This window comes from Chiloscyllium plagiosum, unplaced genomic scaffold (genome assembly GCF_037043375.1).
Source record: "Chiloscyllium plagiosum isolate Xiang-an unplaced genomic scaffold, Cpla_swu_hap1 HiC_scaffold_1, whole genome shotgun sequence".
NCBI lineage: Eukaryota > Metazoa > Chordata > Chondrichthyes > Orectolobiformes > Hemiscylliidae > Chiloscyllium > Chiloscyllium plagiosum.
Genome location: NW_028270139.1, coordinates 73415695 through 73439537, shown reverse-complemented (window position 1 = coordinate 73439537; position 23843 = coordinate 73415695). Strand labels below are relative to the sequence as shown.

At 40.3% G+C, this 23843-nt stretch overlaps 1 protein-coding gene across 2 annotated transcripts in view; it reads right to left on the bottom strand.

Moving 5' to 3' along the window:
• The window catches only part of slain2 (SLAIN family member 2), a 75228-nt gene that overhangs the window by 47658 nt on the left and 3727 nt on the right, over nucleotides 1–23843 (bottom strand). For both annotated transcript variants that reach the window (XM_043691382.2, XM_043691372.2), the window contains exon 2: nucleotides 880–1028. In XM_043691382.2, coding sequence (XP_043547317.2) covers nucleotides 880–1028 — 149 coding nt within the window. The remainder of the gene's footprint in view (nucleotides 1–879; nucleotides 1029–23843) is intronic.

Genomic DNA, 23843 nt, shown 5'->3' with positions numbered 1-23843 from the left:
TGCCCTTGGAAGTGACAAAATGATCCAGGAAAATCAAGTCACGGGGATAAATTGGAGGGAAGAGCAGCAGCAGCATAGATTTCAAACTGATCTCTCTCCTGTCAAAGGAATAGCACTTTGTGTGCGCATTACTACTGTAATGAACATGTCAACTGGGTAATTTAATACTGAACAGTTTTTTCCCCCGTAAGGATTTGCATTTTTCATTACCACACCTCAAAGCACCTCACATGTTGTTAATGACTTGAGGTGCACTGACTGTGAGAGACAAACATGCAACTGTTTAGCTATAACCTGACTCGTCCATATGAAGCTTAAGATAATGACTGTGGTCGACTAGTCTGTCAATTATTTTTCTAAAGATGCATTTGTTAATAATGTATGCGTGTTTCTTAATGCCAACTTAAATACTATGGCTTGAAATTCTGCTTTCCTTGTGAGAGTGGCTTCAAGTTTAGCAAAGCAGAGATGGTGACTGATATTGTGAATTTCCTCTAATTCCGTTTCTCAGAGAATTCAAATACCCCGTGCCTCCACACATGTAGTAACAATTTATTTTGTACATGACTGATCACCTAATAAAGGCAATCATGAGAATTAAAAATGCATCCCTAAAAAGCAAAATAGTAGCCTCAGAGTGTCTTGAGAAGCGTTTGAGAAAAATGTTTTGACCACTATATTGTACATGGCTAGAACTCAAATTTGCAAATATAAGGCAATGTACATTTTTACCCACAGATGAAAGCAATCAAATACTTGAAAAGGCAAAAAACGATAAGTACCAATTTGACTAAAAAATTGCTAATACAATATCAGGAATTATTTCAGACAATCAAATTTGAATTTCCACTAAAACAGTGAAGGAACTTGATTAGTTACCTGCTAATGTTTGATCAAGCCTATGTATCAATGACTTTTTTGCAGTTTCCATTTCTGAATTTGGATGATCCAGCACTTGTCTGCACCATTGCAATGGACTAAAAGCTTTTTGAACTGGGGTTGGCAACCTCTTTGGTGATGTGTACAACCTACAATTGAAAAGAAACAATATTTCCTGGATTAATTATATGACTAGGAATTATTCTTAATCACTCAATATAATATCAGGTCCACTGGTTTTATTATCTTTCTCATTACTTTCCCACAAACATTTAAAACAACTATGATGGATAAATCAATAAACCTTACATTCGAATTGTTGCCTTTTTTGAGTTACTGGGCTTATCCAATACTTCTCTCCTCTTCAATGCACAAATTGACTGCTGCATTTTGCGACATTACAAGAGTGACTATTTGAAATGTACTTCATAACCTGAGAAGTGAATTGGCTTGTTCTGATTTTTTTTCAAAAAATAAAACACTACATTATTTCTTCGTCATGGACGGTTTTAAATTGGCATAAATGCAGTTAAATATTATGCTCCAACCCATTTTCCCCTCCCCAAAAATAAGGATAGTTCCTCTATACTGCAATGAAAACTCAAAACATAAAATAAAAAAAAATAAAAATTCTACCAGATTTGAAGCCTAAAAAGATATGAAATGATGTCAAAAATGCATGTTTCCACACTATCCTTCAGACCAAAGCTAAAGCGAAACATCACTGCTTTCTCAATTCGACACAGACCTGTCCAGCAATTTAACAGATGCATCAATTTGAAGACAGATCTCAGGATAAGGCAAAAATAAACTGCTCATTAACATATTTTGTCAACAATTGCAAACCCAATCTCTTAGATGGCATATGTTCTGAGATACCCATTCTTAAACTGCTTTGAAAAACAACTTTGAGGTAATGAATAAAATCACAATATCAAGGCCATCAGTAATCAAGACAAGAATCAGCAGAACTAGAACCATGCAAGGGCAATTTTACTATTTCAGCAGCATGCACATTTGTGCAGACAAAAAAAGGGATGGTAATATTGACATGCAACTTCCAATCTGACAAAAGTGGCAGTCATTTAATAAAAAGGATATAATTAGAAGTACAAAACTAAATCAACCACATTCTGAGCATGACATCAGATTAGCATTAAGGAAGGGCAATGATGTTGAGTTGATATTTGTGTATAAAGGATATCCTGGTGCAGACTGGAAAAGGCCTGAATGATTCTCTAAATGAAAAAAATACTCTCAGGTATGTTAACTCATTCAGATCTGTATACTTCAGTGCAAGTATGGTTTTACAGCATCTGTTGCAATTCTCAAAACATTGGGTTTCGGGATTAACAATAGTTTAAAATTGTTGGAGTTAATCTTAGAGGCCACATTCGTGGGGGACACTCGGAGGATTAACCACTTTCTTGACAAATTAAAAATTTCAAAATCATTTGCGAACATTTAGGCAGATCTCCCTCATTGATGTTCTTAATATTTTCAAGTATTTTAAATGACTGAAGAAAAACAAAAAGAGTTCATGAATACAGCATCAAGTAGCTTGAGGGTCAGTTTGTCAAAGCTGGTCATGCCCTGGATCAGAAGATGCTCAGTTTAAGCATATAATCTGAATTGATGATCCCATTTTTAAGAAATTCAACATTATTACACGTGTACTCCTCTGGATGGAATTTTTCAAAGCAAAGCAGAATGGTGGTAAATTTTTTCGCGACCTCAACGTTTCTCCCCCTCATCACAATCAACTGGTCATTTATTTCAAAATACTTGCATTCTATAAAAAATAATAAACTGAGCGTGATATGATTGAATATTATGGAAAACACTTGTAAAAGCAAAAGTCGGGGATCCAAGATGGTAGCGATCTGAAAGATCTGCTTTGGTGGGCTCTGCATCATAGTAGAGGCAAAGCGGTGTGCTAACCCACCCCACTTAAGCCATTTATTTAAAATTCAACACCAAAAGAGCTATACAGTGTTTACTAATCCTGTTTTATCAAGTAGAAATGACAAAACACAGGAAAGGATTGAGCAAGTCCCAACACGTGGGGCACCCATCAGAAGAATCGAGCATACCCGCGGCCACAGCTGCGAACCCCTCTGCTAGTTCAATGGACCCGGTCACTCACCAGGCTCTGGTCGCAGAGTTTGTAAAGTTGCGAAAAACAATTGAAGCCACGATTGAAGAAAGGCTCAAAGTAGGTTAGACCCGCTCTCAGCTGTGCTCTAAAAACATGAGCAGCAACTTGAAAGTCTTGAAAAGAGAATGGACAAGGTTGCGCGCTGAACCGCAATGGCAGAGACTGTGATCGATTTTTCTAAGGAGTGGAACCAAGCCCTTGAGAAACAGGTCTGTATTTTAACTGAACAAGCTGACGACCTCGAGAATAGGGGCAAGAGGAAGAATGTTCGTTATCATTGATCTGCCGGAGGGGATGGAAGGTGGTCAGCTAGTAAGTTTTTTTTTCCAAGAACTGGCTGCCGCGATCCTTCATGGAGAAGCTCATATAGGTTGGGAGAAGATTGAGAGTTCATCGGGTTACGGGCGCACAGGTCAGGTTCGGACCAGCACGTTCACCCGGTCTTTGTGCGATTTCATAGTTATGGGGACAAACAAAGAATGTTGGAAGTTTCCAGAACCCAGGGGATAGACCCAACAGCTTGAATTCGTGAAGGCTCCAGGATTATATTCTTTTGGGACTTTTCAGCAGTGGTGATTTGGAAAAGGAAGTCTTTTGATGATATCAGGAGATGACTAAGGGAACCCTGGATTCAGTATACTTTAAGATACCCAGCGGTGCTCCATATTTCTTTCAATGGATCCATGCACTCATTTGATTTTCCAGAGAAAGCGAAAAACATTGTGGACACGTTAAAGTAGGCTGGATGCTTTAATGGATATAGATAATCATGTTTCTTTGTTTTCTTAAACAAAGTTTGTTGGATTTTTCTGGTATTAACTAGTGTTAAATTATAGTCAGGGTTGAGTAGAGTACTCACTTTTAATTTCTTCATTAACATTGCTATTTTCTCTCTTTTCTGGGACAGGGGTGTGGCTCAAGCTGGAGAGAGTTATGAAGGTGGTTGTGATGGCTAAGTGTCTGTCTAAGGGCAGTTCAAGCCCTGTTTTTATAGTTAATTGCCATAGAAACCATATTGGTGGTGGAACAGAAGATAAGGTTTTGGGATGTCTAAGTGCCCCAGTGGGTGGGGGGTAAATTCCCCTATTGAGCGCCATTGACATTTTGGTTTTTGGTTTTGTATGTATGCAGTTTTGTAAAGTTTGAGAACTGATTATTTGTAGCAGTTTTAGTTAGTGTAGTTTTTAGGCTTGGAGTCTCTTTTCATTGATACTCAGCGATTTGTAATTCAAGTTCTTCCTCTCTGGAGTTCAAATCTTATGGTTTATGATGTAATTAAATGGTGCACCTAGAACAGTAAAGGGAGCCATTCACCAGTCAAGAGGAAAAGGTACTTTCCCGTATGAAAAAGGAGAGGGTGAATATTGCCCTATTGCAGGAGATGCACCTTGATGACAAGGAGCATTTGAAATTATAGCAAGGTGGGTTTGATCAGGTCGATTTTTCGTCTTTTAATACGAGCAGTAAGGGAGAGGCCATGCTTGTTAGGAAGAATCTTCCATTTTAATTATTAGATTGTACTAAAGACTCTCACGGGGGTTCATAATCCTCAAAGCTTTGATACAGGGGGAAGAATATGGTATTTTGAATGTTTAGTGCCCCCGCACACCCCCTTAAATTCCTGGTAGATACATCTTCCAAATTGAGTAATCTTGCATCGCGACACGTTATCATAGGGGGAGATTTTAATTGTCTTATGGATCCCACCGTATACAGAATGCACAAAGACCCCCCCCAATGCCTTCTTTGCAATCTAAGCAATTAGTGGATATACGTGTGTATGAAACTAGGGTTGGTGGATGTCTGGAGGCGGCTCCACCCTATGTAGGGATTTTACTTTCTTCTCTAACCTGCACAACTGCCACACAAGGATTGACCTTTCCCTTATTCCTGCAATTTGGTGGCATCCTGTGTAATTGGGAATATTACTATTTCTGATCATGCAGCAGTATACTTATTGGTTAAGATTAAGGCAATATAACATGTTCGAGACACTGGTAAATAGATCCCTTTATTCTTAAGGATAGTAAGTTGATTGATTATTTCTCTAAAGAATTCAGATCTTCCTTAGCCATTAATTCAGATTCAGCCAGTAACCCATCCATTCTTTGGGAAACTGTTAAGGCTTATGCCAGGGGGATAAGTATTTCTTACTCTGCCAGTAGGAAGTGGCAGAAGGGAAAGCAGCAACATTCACTCAAGACATGGTTGAGGGCAGCTGAGAGGATATACTTTGATAGACCGTCGGTGGCTAAGCTGCAGAGAATCACAGCACTTTGGTCCACATTGAATTCCATGCTCACACAAACAGCGAAGGACTTGCTTTTGCAAAACAAAGGCTGTTTCAGCATGGTGATAAGTCAGGTAAATATTTAGCATATTCTGCCCGGAAAAAGAGCACCCACCTCCACAAAGTCATTACCTCAATTAGGTAAGTGACTGGAACTTTTATCTGCGATTCCAAAAAGATTAATGCAGCATTCCAGAAATTTTACTCGAAATTATATCAGGCTGAGTGTTGTGATGATAGATGGGTTAAGATCGAGGCTTTTTTCAAGAGCTTGGATCTCCCAGGAGTAACCCCTGAACAAGTGTGTTGCCTTAGTGCCCCTTGACAGTGCAGGAGGCTCTGAAGTAGCTTCAGAGCAGATAGTGCCCGATCCTGATGGCCTTCCTAGTGAATTTTGTGAAGAATTTATAAACATACTGTCAGGGCCCATGCTTAACATGTTCAACAACTTGTACAGTCACAACTGCCTTCCACCATCCTGGAGAGGCTAGTATCTCTCTTATTCTTAGGAAAGGGAAGATTCGGAGGATTGTGCTTCTTATCAGTCCCTCTCACTTTGAAATGTTGATTTCAAAATCCTGTCCAAGACCCTTACATCAAGGCTGGAAACTGTGCTGCCTTCCATTGTCAAAGAGGACCAGAGCTTTATAAAAGGGCCGCAGAACTTCCCACAATGTTAGGAGATTACTCAATACGTTGTGTCAACAACAATCTGTTCAGGGACTAGTAATCTCCTTAGATGTAGAAAAGTCATTTGATCGGGTTGAATAGTCATACCTCTTCTATACTATAGAACGATTTGGTCTAGGTGAAGTTTTTATTAAGTGTGTGAGGGCCCTTTATCGCGATCCTCTGGCCGTGGCTCTCACAAATGGTATGCGATCCAGTAATTTTAAAATTTCTAGGGGTAATTGACAAGGCTGCCCCCTTTTGCCATTGTTATTTACGTTGATGATTGAGCGGAGGCCATCTGAAGGGACCCGAACAAATCTACTCCAAAAGTGAGATTAAAGTCGCATAAGATTACACTGTATGTGGATGATGTTCTTACCTTTTTGTCCAATCCAGCAGTTTTGGGACCTCACCTGACACAATGTATCAATTCATTTAGCACCTTTCTGGGGCTATAAGATCAATTTTACAAAGTCAGAGGCCATGCTTATGGTGGGTCTTAGGGAAATATCTAATGTCAAGGGCAAATCCTGATTTCCCTTTAAATGGCTTGTGGGGGGGGTCTTTTATTTAGGTATATTCATTACTCCTGTCTTTGATCATCTAGTTAGGGCGAACTTTGTTCATTTGGTTAACATAATTAAACAAGACCTTCCAATATGGGAGGTACTTCCAATATCCCAGCTAGGTCGAATAGCTCTTATTAAAATGAATATCCTCCCTCATTTGTTATAACCCATGCGAATTCTTCCTCTGATCTTTCCCAGACAGACAGACATTCACGAGACTTAATGGCTGGTTTAGCTCTTTCATCTACCACAAACGACTCCTTATCAAGTTAAACAAATTGCAACTGTCCCATAGATTTTGGGGAGGGGGGGGCGGGGAAGCAGACCTCCCCGATATCAAAAACTAATCAATTAAGCTCTCTTTTATCCTATGTTAGTGACTGGGCCTGTGAGAACTTGGTGTCAACATGGTTAGATATTGAAGCTTCTCAGGCAAGGTGTCCCCTTATTACTCTGCTGTTCTTAGACAAGAAGAGGGCAGTTACAGAGTATTGTCTGAGCCCAATAATTATCAATACTGTTAAGGCATGGAGGGCAATGTGTCACATCAAGGGTAATATAGCCAAAACCTCATTTCTTACCCCTATAATTGGTATGCCGGGTTTCCAACTGGGGATAATGGATTCCGGGTTTAAACTGTCTTTTGCTTGGGTGACTTATTTGAGGGAGAAGTTATGATATTCCTTTGATCAAATAACTCATAACTCATTTTTTTTTCAGATCAGGGACTATATTCAAAAAAGAACTAACCTTTTAACAGACCCTTACAGAGCTGATATACAGAAGAGGGTGCCCAGTGCTAAGAACACACTCTCTAGCAGCACCCTTTATCATCTGTTAGAGAGTGGCCCCTCGGACTAGGTTGGGCGACTTTGAGAGGTCTGGGAGAGAATTGGGGATTGAGATCCCCTCGGAGATATGGGAGGACATTTGTCAAAATACAAGAAGGATTTCGATCTGTAGTAGGACCCATGCCATGCAGCTGAAGATTATTCATTGAGCCCATTCTGCCACAGATCGTCTCTCAAAATTCAGAGTAAGCGTATCTCCAATATGTCCCAAATGCAGAATGACTATGGGCACCCTTACTCACTGCTTGTGGCTTCATACATATTGGAGTGCTGTATTAGGCATGTTGAAGAGGGTCTTAGGGAGCGAATTGGAGATGGACCTTATGGTTTCTGTGCTCAGGGTACCTTACTTAGACATTCATGGGGATATCCTTAATATCCTTACTTGTTGCGCTAGTAAAAATATTCTGTTGTGTTGGGTGTCTGAAAACCCCCTAGGTCTATCAGGTTGGTGAGAGTTAGTCATGTAGCATATCCTTTTAGACTTTCTCACTAGTATGGTGCACCAAAAAACTGAAGATTTTAAGACATGGCAGCCTTTTTTGGATTACCTAGATACAGACATATCTGCCATTCTACTAAGGGCTTTTACATAACCATGATGATCTTGTTGAATGAATCTAATACCCTGAAAGGAAGAATTACAAACATACGAATGCGTATTCATTAATACGTTCAAAGATCAAGAGCTACTGTGTTATTAAGCTGAGCATTATTTATTTTTATTTTTCTTCTGTTTATTTACCTTGTTGTTTTGTATGTACATGCACTTGGGTGTAATCTTGTTCAGTTGGCATTTTGTTTTTGAGTTGTGCTGTTGTTGGTTTATTGTAAAAAAATCTCTTGCAATAAATTTTTTTTTTTAAAAAAGCAGTAATCGATGGCCCGTGTGTTACATGGTTTGGATAAACTGAGGCAGTTGCAGTTATGAAATCATTACTGCAATATGAAGCAGAGAAAAAACTGTTCTTCCCAAAAATAGCATTTATGAAATACTTAAATAAATGCATCACATTTTCAATATTAAATGACTTTAGAACACCAGGAGGTAAAAATAGATTATTAGACCCAAGTCTAAAATACTTAAACTATTACTTGCAGAGGCATACATTCTTGTAACCACAGTTTCAGCCTGTGGCTTTATGACAACAGGATATTTTCTAAACATATTCAGACATGTTAGAACACAGCTCTGGAACAAGTTAGATTTGAACTTGGGCCTCCTGGTTAAGAGACACGGACACCACCACTGTGCACCAAAAGCCCAAAGGTGGATTTGGAAGCGTGACCACTGAATTCAATTCAACATCCAACTGATTGCCTAGTAATCATAATAATTACTAGGCAAAGTCAATTCATAAAAGATTCTCTTCCAGATGCATAACTCCCATCAATGCATCTCTTGTTTAAAACCATCTATTGTGCAACAGTCTGTTGTAACCTGAAAATAAGTGTTAGCATATTAACAGAAAAGAGGAAATAATTGTTATTATAAATGGCACAGAAAAGTAATATAGGCAATTGTAAAATATAATTATAATACTCCTTTAACGTGATAAACAAAATTAACTTGGGAGAAAAAAATTAACAGAATTTCATAGTTTAACTTTGAATGACATACACAGTTCAAAGCAGTGCTCCTCAGGTAGATAAGAAATACAGCGCTGGCTTATTGTAGAACTTCCTTCAAATGCAAATAGAATTTCAGGACATAATATAAAGAGATCCTGCAATTTATAAGTAATGATTAACTTTGCCCGAGATACAAATCTGCTAGCATGGTGGGTGATATTATTTAACCAAACTAATCTCATCTCATCAAATATTAGTGCAGTCAACTCAAGGCAAATTCATCAATTTGAAGAGGTGCACTTAGAGTCAGAGAGATGTACAGCACGGAAACAGACCCTTCGGTCCAACTCATTCATGCTGACCAGATATCCCAACTGTATCTAGTCCCATTTGCCTGCATTTGGCTCATATCCTTCTCAACCCTTCCTATTCACATACCCATCCAAATGCCTCTTAAATGTTGCAATTGTACCAGCCTCCACCACTTCCTCTGGCAGCTTATTCCATACCTGTACCACCCTGTGTGAAAACGTTGCCCCCGAGGTCTTTTTTATATCATTCCCCTCTCACCCTAAATCTATGCCCCCACCTCAGGGAAAAGACTTTGTCTATTTACTGTATTCATGCCCCTCACGATTTTATAAACCTTTATAAAGGTTACCCCTCAGCCTCCGTCGCTCCAGGGAAAACAGCCCCAGCCTATTCAGCCTCTCCCTGTGCCTCAAATCCTCCAACCCTGGCAACATCTTGTAAACCTTTTCTGAACCCTTTCATGTTTCACATCATCGTTCCAAGAGGACGGGGACCAGAATTGCATGCAATATTCCAAAAGTGGCCTAACCAATGTCCTGTACAGCTGCAACATGACCTAACTCCTATATTTGACTAAGATACCTTCGTCAGTTTCATGCTGAAGCACTACAGCAGAAATAAAAAACAGTAAAATGAAAGCATTTATTATTCCAATCTAGACAGCGTCAAATCGAGACCCTTTTGTGAAATATTCCTGGGTTAGTCAAGTAGGAAAGCAATTTCTGAGAAGGTTGAATGTTAATATGTTTTGAGAAATTGCTGGCATGTACTGTGTTTCTTTATGTTGATGGAAGTCAGGATATATTGAGTAAGCATGTACATTAATAAACAGTACATACAGCACACAAAAGTTACATGCCGAGTGAGGATAAATATACATTTACTTAATGGCATTTACTTTTGACCATTGTTGAATATTTCAGTTGGATGGTCAAGCTCTGCATACAAAGAAATTGCTCAATTGGTTTCACCATATTTTCTCTAAACTTGTAAATTTAAGAATTCAGAAGACAGATAAAACTAGCAATTTAAAAAGCAATATTTGAAGTATGAGAAACTCAAGATGAATTTTTGTTCTTTGGAGAGATATATATCAGAAATCACTGATTTCTGATATATATCTTAAATTGTTGAATAACGCAAATATTATTTCCATAAAATCTTAGGTCTAACTGCACAGGATGGCTAACTTGTAAGGAGTTTCTCTCAATGTTGTAAATTATGTGAAATCATTGGAAGACATGGAATTAGCTTGATTAAAAACTTGCATGGATTTCAGGTAGATAAATCACATATCAAAGAAATTCCAAAGTTTACCATATTTTGGAACAAGTAACAGTGTACTTACACTGCACGAGGAGAGCGCTGCTTCGTGAACCGAGATTGGTACGGGTGTTACCAAGGAGGAGACATCTATTAATGCGATTCAGAGTTAACTGTTAGACAATAACTTTTAAACCTGTCAGCTTGACAACGATTAGTCAAAACATAACGCTGAGACATACAGCCTATTAAACAAATAAGTATTTCAGCATCTGAATTAGTGTAGAAGAGAAATCAGTATGGAATCTCTTTATTTTAAAATACCAGCAGATTGTATTAAATAGAATGTCTGTCACTGTCTGTTTTTAACGTACCAAACCTGCCTGTACTTGGAAAATTCCAACGAAGTCTAACATTAGAAGTGATTCTATAATTGTTTAAGGATTATCCAGCACAAAGTAATGAGTGAAAAATTGCACTGAATCCATTTAGGATTCAAGTAAAACCAATATAATGCACATGCTGCGCATCTAAAATAAAAACAAGTGCTGGAGAAACTCAGCAAGACAGTTGTGAAAAAGTGTCATATCGGACTCATAACTAACTCATTTTTCTCTCCACAGAAGCTGCCAGAGCGGTTGGGTTTTCTCCAACATATTGTTTTCATACTAACGTAGGATCGTCTTTGGACTCACAGTGTAGTCCACTTGTGTATAATGGAAGCGGCGTATGATAAAATACATTCTTTTGTGAACAAAGAACATACAGGTCCAATGCACCCTGTTCCAAATAAACAAACTAGCTAACAGGCATGTACCTATTCCTGTCTCAGGGCATAATTCAGTGGGCACAGGTTAACTGTGCTTTGAACAAATTACAAACATTTCTTTTCATAGTGCCTGCTCACTACTGTAATGCATTGCACAGCTAAAATTTACCATGCTGTTCACTAGCTGCTGTTGTGGAGATAATATAGAGAATCACCAGGAGACGCAGAGAGTTCAAAAAGAAGGTCTTTTATTTGCAATTTAAAAACCGTGACACTGAGAAAGCAGATTCTCGAATGCCCCCGAACCTCCGGGTCCATGGATGTTTATATTTTTGTTAATCATGTTTCTGTTAGCTTATCTGCATGTCCAACTATATTAATCAAAGTACCTCACTCTAGCTACACAATAAACCAGTGATGTTAGTTCCCATTATCTCTTTAGTTGTACATTCGACTTAATGTTATTCTAATGTCACGGTTAGATATGTATTGCTAACTCTGCTACAGTGATCTTCCATTCCAGACTAACCTGTCATGATAGATATTTAGCTATTCCATCTATTACAATAGTCTCCTGTCTCAAGCTGACTCTATTATTAATTAGATATTTTAATGTCATGTCCCAAATATTTATGGTCCCAATCCTGTCTTAATAACACTTAACAGAGAAACTTGCTTTATTACTTGGCGTTATCTCATCGCGCCATCGTGACCTTTCAGCCTTAACCCTATTCTGCTAATTGGTGCAATACATTCCACTATCCTTATCCCATCCTGCCTTCCATAGACTACAGATCGCCAGTGGTCTTCATGCTTTAACCCTTCCCATGCTTTCATGCTCTTTATTTTCCATACTGCATGCAACAATAAGGGACCCAAGACTAACTGGTTACTAATACTTAAAACTGTACCATCGGGGAGAAGGTACAGATGCCAGTTGGTTTTGAAACAGTTTCTACCCTACTGTTAGAATAGTGAATGGACTCAAACTCTTCGCATTCACCCATACCTGTGTTTTGGTTTTTGCCACTGTTTACCTATTGTTTACTTATCTACACTATGTGATTTGCCTGTATTGCTCGCAAGACAAAGCTTTTCACGGTGCCTCCGTACGTGTGACAATAAATTCAATTCAAGTAAAGCTTGCCTACACATCTTAAAACAAGTTACATTGCAGCTGAAACAGATGTTTCTATGTTGTATGTTGCTATCAAGGCCAGCATTGTTGAAATATATATCAAACTGCCCTCAAGAAATGGGAGCAATTGAACCATACAGTCCATTTAGTATAGGCACATCCAAAGTGCTGTTCAGCGGTTCCAGGAATTGGAGCCAGAAATGGCGAGAGAATGGCAATGTAGTTCTAACGCCAAAGAGAGACTTGGAAGCGAATTTGCATGATGTGGCTTCTTTCCACCTGTTGCCTTAATCCAAGGAGTTAAGAAGTCACAAGTCTGGAAGGTGCTATCAAAGAAACCATAAAGTTGCCAGGATTGGAGTGTTTGCACTATAAGGAGAGGCTGAATAGGCTTGGGTTGCTTTCCCTAGAGCATTGGAGGCTGAGGGTTGACCTTACAGAGTTTATAAAATCATGAGGTGCATGGATAGGGTAAATAGACAAGATGTTTTCCCTGGGTTAGGAAAGTGCAGAACTAGAGGGCATAGATTTAAAAAGGGGCAACTTTTTCACACAAAGGGTGATGCATGTATGGAATGGGCTACCAGAGGAAGTGGGAGTGGCTGGTACAATTACAACATTTAAAAAGGCATCCGGATGGATACATGAATAGGAAGGGCTGAGATGGATATGGGTCAAGTGCTGGCAAATGGGACTAGATTAGTTTAGGATATCTGGTCGGCATGGACAACTTGGACCAAAAAGGTTCTGTTTCTGTGTTGTACATCTCTATGACTCTAAGTTCTGAAGAGTCACCAGACATGAAACATTAACTCTGCTTTTTCCAACAGATGCTGCCAGATCTGATTTGCCAGCAATTTCTGTTTCTGTTTCAGATTTCTCGCATCCACAGTCCTTGGTTTTATTCTGTAGAATGACTTGCTTTGTGTGCAGATGGTGGGGAGGGTGAATGCTTAAAATGGTAGATGAAGTGCCAATCAAGGAGACTGCTTTCTCTTGGATGGTGTTGAGTTTAAATGTTATTGGAAGGTCCATGCACAGGGAATATTCCATTATATCTCTGGCTTTGCTTTTGTAGATGGTCGAAAGCTCCTTTTCCTCAATGTATTAGTTGAAACATCTGCTAATGGTTCTCTTCTACAAATCAACCAAAAGCCTATGTTCACTGCTCAGGACATGATATGGGATTCGTACAGATCGTCATGCTACAAGTTCAATCATATTGGCTAACCTGTGAATATAGCTCCAACCATTTGCTCACCATTTATGCTTAATGCTGAGACGGAGTGTGTTAAAATGTCAGACACAATACTAGCTGCCCAAATCAAATCATTGCCTGCTGTATAGGGCAAAAACTCAGAAGAAGCTTGAGTCCACAAAATTTGTGAGCGGTACTCACTCCAACCGAGTAGAGAGCTTGTTGGCTCACAATGTTACTTTATAGGAAAGCCATAAATGATTTAGTTCACATACAGGATGCTGTCAAGCCAAAAAGACATTTTGACTACCAACTGAGTAATGCAACACGTGTTCTTTTTATTCATTCACGGAATGAGGGTGTCACTGGCTGGGCCAGCATTAATTGCACATCTCTAATTGCCCAGAGAGCAGTTCAAAGTCAACCACTTCAAGTAATGCAGTTTCCTTCCCAAAAAGGGATTAGTGAACCAGATTTTTTTTTCCAACATTCGATGATGGATTAATGGTCATAATTAGATGATGTCTGAATCATTAGATTCTTAATTCCATATTTTTACTGAATTCAAAATTCCACCATTTACAGTGAAGGGATTTGAAACCAAGTCCAGGTACATTACCTGGGTCACTGGATAACAGTCCAGTGATAATATCACTGAGCCACTCCTTCCCCTCTTTACTGTGCTGTTACAGTGCCTGGTTATGTAGACTGTACATTCTAATTACTGATGAACCATCAAGCAATGCATCCAGTCAACCACTGCAGTGGACACTATGTCAAATCGTACTCAACTGGCCTGTGCTTGCAAATCTCAAAAAAGCTAAAGCCACAATCAAATTGTTTCCAACGGTAAGATCACATGTATTAGGTAATCTGGACTGTGACAAGAATTACACTGGAAACAATTTAAGATCAGCTACAATACATTTGTAGCTTCCTGCCATTGCAGCCAGTGGGCTAGCAGTGGCTCAGAATACAAACCTGTTGCCATGTCACAGGATGATAGCACACTTGCCACTTGACTAGTGAGTTTTTAACTGTAATCTCAGACAGTTAATAAAAGCTTCTGCCACCCATGTTGAAGGTGCATGGAGATTGTAAATAGCCTTGTAAATAGCCTTCAAAATCGGAGTTGATCAAAATCACTGTCCAATGCCAAATGCAAACTTCCATTAGCTACAGTGCAGTCACTGGAGTAAAACTGCACAGCAGCATTACAACAGGTAAAGCACACAAAAGATAGGCACAAAAGGAATGCCTACACCTCAAATGAATTTCAGGCACATGGCATTAAACATTTCTTCCATCTTCTTCACCTCTGTGCCCATTTCTCTAAGAGCCCTCTTACCGTCCCACAGACCCCTTCACCCACCTTCAACACTCTCCCTCCACCTGGATCCCTTCCTCTGACCTTTTACCTGCACTTCATCTGTTCACTGAAGAACAGTTGATTGACATTGGTCATTTAAATTTCTGTTCCCCCTTCAATTATTCAAATCTCTCTCTCAACTAACTGCACTCCAGGCTCTCAGATCCAACTTCAACTTTGTAATCAAACCTGCCAGTAAGGATGGTGCCATTGTCTGGTCTGTCGACTTCTACAATGCTCAGGCTGAGAACCGGTTCGCACAAATACTATCTCCTGCCTCCCCCGGGCCATGACCACACCAGTGAACATCAGGCTATTGTATCCAAGACAATGATTTCCACGCGTAAAACCACTCCTACCTTCATCCCAAAATTTAGAAGAAACAGGATTGCCCAGGCAGACCTACTGTTTCGGCTAGCTCATCTCCTTCTACCTCGCCTCTATTTTTGCTCCCCTTCAAGTGCTTTGCCACTTATACCAGTGATTCTAATGACGTACTCAGTTTCAAAATTTCTAGCTCGCAGACACCAGCAATTGCAACTTCACCATGGATGAAATATCCCTTTACACATTCAATGCCATCAGGATAATCCTAGGGCTCTCCACTTGTTCCTGGGAAAAAGGCCTGAACCCATCCCCAACCACCAACACCTTCCTCCACTTGGCTAAGCTCACCCTCACTTGGAACACTTCTTTAACTCCTCTCCTTTCTTCAGATCCAAAGTGTGGCTGTAGGTATCCACATTGCTCCCCATTATGCCTGGCTCTTTGTGGGATGTGGAACATTCCCTGTTTCTCTCCACAACTCCTGCTCTGGTACATCAGCATCAGCACAGTGCTGCTTCCTTCTCTTGGTTGAAATTGTAAAACGAAAAAAAAAATCAATTCCTCTTCCAATTTCTACCCTGCCCTCACCTTCACCTGGTTCATCTCTGACTCATCCCCTGCTCAACATCTGTTTCCATTTCGGGGATATGTTGGCTACTGATATCTACTACAAACCCACTGACTCGCACAGTTACCTCAACTATACACCCTCATACCCAAATTCCTGCAAGACTCCACCCCATTTTCCCAGTCTGTCTGTCACACCTGATGTCACTTTCTGCAAAGAACCCAAATGTCCACTTTTTTCCTCAGCGGAGGATTTCCCTCCTCCATGGTCGACAGCGCCTTCAGCTATACCCAATCTATTACCTGCATTCTGCCTTTCTCTTACACTGACAGGGATCAGTGATCAGACACATATGTCCCTTTTCTTTGTCAGCTTTCTATAGGGAACCTGATCAGGGATCTTTGGGACAACCTAATCTACTCCGCCACTCTAAATACCTCCCTGCATCCCATGGCACATTCCCAAGCAATCGTAGAAAGTCTAACACCTGCCCAATTATTCACTCTCTCCTCACTATCCAAGGCAGCAGGCCTTTCAGGTGAAATGGCAATTTACCTGCACAATTTCAATCTCGTCCACTGCATTTGCTACTCCCAACGTGGTCTCCTCCACACCAGGGAGCTGAAACATCAACTGGGTGACCACTTTGCAGAACATCCATGCTCTGCCTGCAAATATGACCCCCAGTTCTGGTTAACTGCTACTTTAACACACCACCAAGTTCAACATTTGTATCTTGGGACTGCTGCAGTGCTCAAGGAAGGCTCAGCACAAGTTGGAAGAACAATGTCTCATTTTTCATTTACGGACCCTGTGACTTTCAGGACTTAATACTCGAGTTAAATCATTTTAGGCCTAAGCGCCTTCCTCCATGTCCTTTACCCCCAGTAAATTCCACATCCTTTACCCCAGTAAACCCTAGGCTTTTTCATCACATGGGCTGCTCTAATCTCAGCCAACCCACTTTCACCCTTTAACAATTCTCATTAGCATTATCTCCCTGGCTCACTACTATCCATTGCTTTGTCTGCCCAACTGCTGTTCTCGCTCTCTCTGGGCTCCATCTCCACATATTGTTTACTCTTCTCTCCCCCAAACCTGGTTTTTAGCATATATACAATCTTTACCTAGCAATTAGTTCTAAAGGAAGATCACTGGACCAGAAACATTGACTCTGCATTCTCACCATAGATGCTGCTAGACCTGTGTTTCTTCAGCAGTTTCTGTTTTTGTTCCCGATTTCCAGGATCCACAATTCTTTATTTTTGATACAGAAGGGTAATTTGTGTACCTGCATTTGCATTGAGGAGTGACTTAATTTTTAAATTACCTTCAAACTTAGTTTTTGGGGGATTTTATTTTTTCACTGGAGTCAAGAGAAAGATGGATTACTCAGTCACAGAAGTCAAGTTGCCAGACCGCAGAGAATTCCAGTTACTGCTACTGCATCCTAATTCAGGCTGAAAGATCATTTGCAGGTTGTCTGTTCCATTTCCCCTCCTCTTCACATAGTTTCTCACAGCTGCCTGAAAGGGTTGTTCGCTCACAATGAGTGCGTGCAACTGCTGAGTAGGCCACCGCAAATTACAGAATTTTTTTGTTTTAAACTAAACAGGGTTCCTCCAGAATCATCCAAGATGGTAGAATCATTGTACACCAATAGTGTGCTCTAACACATTTCTCTGGCTGTCATTTCATAAATGCCATGCGCTTATGCATGGGTTGTAAACCAGGATTATGGCCCATCTTTTTGTCCAGTAGCTCTACTTTGGTTTGACGCAGTGGCTGAAAAGCAACTGGTCCAATGGGCAGCTACAGAATGAAAGTATTATGACTGCTGCCAGGGACGTGGGCACTAGCTTGCTTGACATGCTTCCTATAGTCACACACCAGCCGGATGGCGAGGCAGTGAAATCCCTTTCAATTCAGGTACACGGCAATGTTGATGTACAATGTGACAATATGACATCCATCCAGTCAATGATAACTTATGCTGTAAGGCTGCATACCTTGGAGTTCACTTGTGCTAGTTTTTGGAAAGAGAATGAAGCATTAACTTTTGCTTCAACAAGTTGTTTTATGAAACAAGAAATGACAAGCTACCAGATGTTGTTAACATCTCAAGCCTAGAAGAAGCCAGAGGAGAAAGTGAGGTCTACAGATGCTGGAGATCAGAGATGGAAATGTGTTGCTGGAAAAGCGCAGCAGGTCAGGCAGCATCTAGGGAACAGGAGAATCGACGTTTCGGGCATTAGCCCTTCTTCAAGAAGAAGCCAGATGCAGACAAGTTCCTTGCCATCTTCACAGAAACTGGCAACGAAATCCTTATTTTGAGAAAGTTGGAAACTTAGCTCAAACAGCAGATTTCAACGAGGTCATCCTTAGTTAAATAAAGACAGTTCTCCCACTAGTTCATAAGACTGCAAGATGTAGCAGCACAATTAGGCATTCAGCCCATTGAGTTTGCTCTGCCATTTGATCATGGCTGATATGTTTCTCAACCCTACTCTCCAACCTTCAACTCTCTATCCTCTTACCAATCAAGATCTGTCTTATTGATATTTGATTTGGCCTCCACAACATACTGCCGCAATGAGTTCCACAGATTTTTTTTACTTACTGGCAGAAGAAATTCCTCCTTTTCTCAGTTCTAAAGGGATGCCCCTTCAGTGAGGCCATGCCCTCAGGCTCTTGTCTCTCCTCCAAATGGAAACATTTTCTCCATGTCAATTCTACATAGGTCTCTTAGTATTCTGTAAATTTCAATCAGATCACCACCCCCCCCCCCACACACAACCTCATTCTTCTAAACTCCATTAAGTACACCTAAATTCTCCAACTATTCCTCATAAGCCCTTCAGTTCCAAGATTATTTTTTTATAAACCTCCTAGACCCACTCTAATGCCAGTGCAGCCTTCCTTAGATAAGGGACCCAAACATGCTCTCAATATTCCAAATATAATCTGACCAGAGCTTTATACAACCTCAGTAGTACATCTCTGCTCTTGTATTCTAGCCCTCTCAAAATGAATGCTTCATTGCATTGGCCTTCCTAACTACCAACTGAACCTGCATGTTAATCTTAACAGAATCCAGAATCAGGACTGCCAAGTCACTTTGTACTTCTGGATTCCCCATTTAGAAAATAGTCTACATCTCTATACTCCCTACCAAACTGTATAACCTCACATTTGCCTTCATTGTTCAAGCCCTGCAACTCCTCTGATTCTGCAACACTACTACCCTTCAACTGATCTTTATCATCTGCAAACTTAACAACAATGCCCTCAGTTCCTTGGGCCAGATTGTTAATAACTAACATGGATAGTTGCCAGCCAATTCTCCATGCCAGTACCTTGCCCCTAACACAGTGAGCTCATATTTATCAGCGTCCTGTTCAATCCTTTGTTGAAGGCCTTCTGCAAATTCAAAAAGATCACATCCACTAGCTCTCCTTTGTCAAACTTGCTTGTTACTTCCTCAAAAGAATTGTAATAGATTTATCAGGTATGACTTCCCTTTGACTAAGCCATGCTGATTTCACCCTATTTCACTATGCACTAAGTACTCTGCATTTCATCCTTAGTAATGGACTCTAAAATCTTCTCAATTACCAAGATCAGACTAATTGGCCTATAGTTTCCGGTCCTCTGCCTCCCTCTCCTCTTAAATAGGGTTTGTTAGATTTGTAATTTTCCAGTCCTCTGGGATCCATTCTGATTCCAATGATTCCTGAATGATCACCAACGCCTCTACAATTTCCTCAGCTATCTCCTTCAGAACCCTGGGTGTAGCCCATCTAGTCTGGATAATTTATCCACCTTCAGAGTGATTCAGCTTCCCCAGCATCTTCTCCTTAGTGATGGCCACTGACTCTTGAAGTTTGGTATGCTGCTCTTGTGAAAATTGATGTAAAGTACCCGTTGCGTTCCTCCCCCTTTTCTTTGTTCCCCTTTACCACTTTGCCAAACTTATTTTTCAGCAGTCCAATGTCCACTCTTGCATCTCTTACCTTTTAGATATCTTCCTCTTGCTTTCTTCTTTCAGCATACTCTCATATTTCATCTTCTCCCCTTCATTACTTTTTCAGTTATCCTCTGGTTTTTTAAAAATGGCTTCGCAATTCCTTGACTTCCCACTAATCTTCACTACATTGTACGCTTTTGCTTTCATGCTATCCCGGACTTCCCTTCGTCAGCCATTGCTGCCTCGTCCTCCCCTTAAGTATGTTTCTTCTTCCTTGGAATGACTTTCTACTATGCCTTCAAAATTACTCCCAGGAACTTCTGCCATCGCTGCTCCACTGCCTTCCCAGTCAGATTACACACAGTCAACTCTGGCCAGCTCCTCCCTCATGTTTTTGTTGTTACTTTTACTCAGTTGCAAGACATCTGATTCAATCTTCTCCCTCTCAAAGTGGAGGGTGAATTCTACCATATTGTGGTCACTTTCCCCTTGGGTTCCTTCACCTTCAGCTCCCTAATTAAGCCTACCTCATACACATTACTAAATCCACAATTGCCTGTTCTCTCGTGGGCTCTACTGCAAGCTGCCCAAATAAAAAAATTCCATGAATTCCTTTTCTTGGGATTTGGTGCCAACCAACCTGATTTTCCCAGACCACCTGCATTATGTAAGAAGTACCTTTCTTACATGCCTATTCTATCTCCTGATTTATTTTCTTCTCCACATCCTTGACTACTGCTATATATTGCCTATACACAACATCCAAGTTTTTGTTTTCCTCTTTGCAGTTCCTCAACTCTACCAAAACATATTCCACATCTTTTGATTCTATATCACTGCTTGCTATCAATTTAATTTCATTTCTTACTTACAACACAACCCATCCCCTTTTCTCACCTGCCTGTCCTTTCAATAGGAAATGTATCCTTAGATATTTAACTCCCGGCTCTGATCCCCTTGCAACCATGTTGTTGTGATACTCATCTTTACTGCCAATTTCAATCAGCGCTACAAGCTCATTTACCATGTTTTTTATATGGCGTGCATTTAAGTACAACACCGTCTGTCCTGTGTCGACTGCCACCTCTTCTCAGTTATCCCTTATCTGCTGTACTTGACCCTCCACTACTTAGTTTAAAACCCTATCCACAGCCTTAGGTTACACAATTCGCAAAGACTGTGGTCCCAGCATGATCCAGGTAGAGCCTGTCCCATTGAAACAACTCCTTTCTTCCTCATGTCCCATGAATTGTTTCACTTCTCTCACACCAATTTTTGAGCCATGTGTTTTCCTCCATCTTGTTAACTCTGTGCCAATTTTACTATGGATCAGGTAGTAATCCAGGGACCATGTTTTTGGCTCTGTTTTTTAATTTAGACTCTTGCAGTGAATGTTTCCTCAGTAGAGCCTGTTCGCTCTTTCTACCTGCATCATTGTAGTCCTTGAGGTTGCCAACAACTGGATCATACCAAATTTCTCTAATTCAGATAAAATATCCTGAACCTGAGTAAGCGATTCAAGTGGATTGCTCCCCAGTATCCTGATCAAAAAAGCTCCAGCTCAGACCATTTCTCCAGAAGCTTGTCTTGCTGTTTGTGGTATCTCCTCATTCACTCATGAATGTTGTTTTCCAAAGCGGAGGCCAACCAGAAACAGTTTCACTTTTGTGCATTGACACTTCAAAGTAGTACTGAAGGGGTGTTATACTGTAAAACACATTGTCTTTCAGAAAGAAGAAGCTGAAACTAAGGTCCTACTTGCCTTTTCAGGTACATAAACAAAATTCCATGACAGTTCTGAGGAGGAGCCAGTCAATTATTCTTTATGCCCTGGTCAACGTATTTTCCCTCAAAAATCATTTAAAAAACAAGAGCCTGTGTGGCCATTATCATGTTTCTGGTAGAGTTTGCTATAAACAAAATGGCCATTTTTCTACATTACAATGGCAACACTTGTAAATTACTTCAATGGCTGTAAAATATTTTCAAATTTAAAAATGCTGCCAAAATGCAACATTCTTTCATCTGGCCACAGCACTCCCTTAGAATCTTGCAACTTTGAAAACCCTGGAAAACACTATATACTGTAGCTATTTTTTAATAAACGCTTAGGCATGTTACAACATATTTCTGAAACATGTGGGTTTTGATCTGAGGCCTTCTGACTCATAGGTGGGGCCTGCTGTGCCATAAGACACATGGACTCTTGTACATTGCATCCACAGCATTTTTTTTGCTAGTTGATTATTTTAAGCAGATAACGACCTGTTTAATTGTTGTTATTTGCACTTATTTGTTTAGCTAATTTAGTTTAAGAGGTTGACATCAGTGGAGTCGAATCAGAATTGAATCTTATATGACATCATGATCTTTCTGCTCTAAAGACATCTGGTGGCCAGAGATCATTGCGTTAACACCTTTACGAGAATAAGCAAAGCAATAGAAGGGGTTATTAACAGTGCTATTGAGCACTCAGCAACAACTGCTCAGTTTGGGTTCTGTCACAGCCACAGAGCTCCTAACCTTGTTACAGTTTGGCCAATCACGTAAAAAAACAAAAATCTGAATTCAAGAGGTTAGGTGAGTATTGATTTAAAATCCACATTTGACTGAAAGGAGTTTGAAGAAGGAAATTCATTGGATGCAATGTGGATTTTAAGCAACTGTTTAATAAAGTATTATTTAAAAGTCTCATCAACAAAATTCAGGCTTGTGGATTAGGAGGGACAGTATCAGCTTGGATTAAAAATTGACTTAAGAGTCACAGATGGACAGCATGGAAACAGATCCTTCGGTCCAACCTGACAATGCCGACCAGATATCCCAACCCAATCTAGTCCCATCTGCCAGCACCCGGCCCATATCCCTCCAAACCCTTCCTATTCATATCCCCATCCAAATGCCTCTTAAATGTTGCAATTGTACTAGCCTCCACCACTTCCTCTGGCAGCTCATTCCATATATGTACCACCCTCTGCGTGAAAAGGATGCCCCTCAGCTCTCTTTTATATCTTTTCCCTCTCACCCTAAAACCTATACCCTCTAGTTCTGGACTCCCCCACCCCAGGGAAAAGACTTTCCCTTTTTATCCTATCCATGTCCCTCATAATTCTGTAAATCTCGATAAAGGTCACCCCTCAGCCTCTGACGCTCCAGGGAAAACAGCCCCAGCCTGTTCAGCCTCTCCCTATAGCTCAAATCCTCCAACCCCGGCAACATCCTTGTAAATCTTTTCTGAACCCTTTCAAGTTTCACAACATCTTTCCGATAGGAAGGAGAACAGAATTGCATGCAATATTCCAACAGTGGCCTAACCAATGTCCTGTACAGCCGCAGCATAACCTCCCTTTTCCTGTATTCAATACTCTGACCAATAAAAGAAAGCATACCAAACGCCTTCTTCACTATCCTATCTACCTGCGACTCCACTTTCAAGGAGTTATGAACCTGTACTCCAAGGTCTCTTTGTTCAGCAACATTCCCTAGAGTTGTCCTAACCAGAGTTTCAGAGTATCAAATTAATTTTGGTCACTGCACATTTGAAAGGATGAACCAGAAGGTTCCAGGGACAAGTGATTTTTATCTCCATGGTTACGTTACACAAGCTGAAGATGTTCTCCAAGGAGCAAAGAGGATTCAGTTCATGTGTAAAAATCAGAGCAGTTTAAGTAAAGTGCATTTAACATAAAATTCACTGCTAGAGGCAGTGACCTGGAACTTGGTGTTAATGAGGATGATGGCAACAGAGACTAATGATTTCAAAAGGAAAATGGATGGCAGCCAAGATTAATATTTTTTAAATGGTAAGGGGATAGCGTGGGGGAACTGGAGCAGGAGGGCTGCTCATGTTAAATGTATTCAAATGAAGGTTGCACCGGAAAAATCAATTGCTTATGTACCTTGATTAAATATAGGGACAGACTTTACACTTTAAAAGAGAT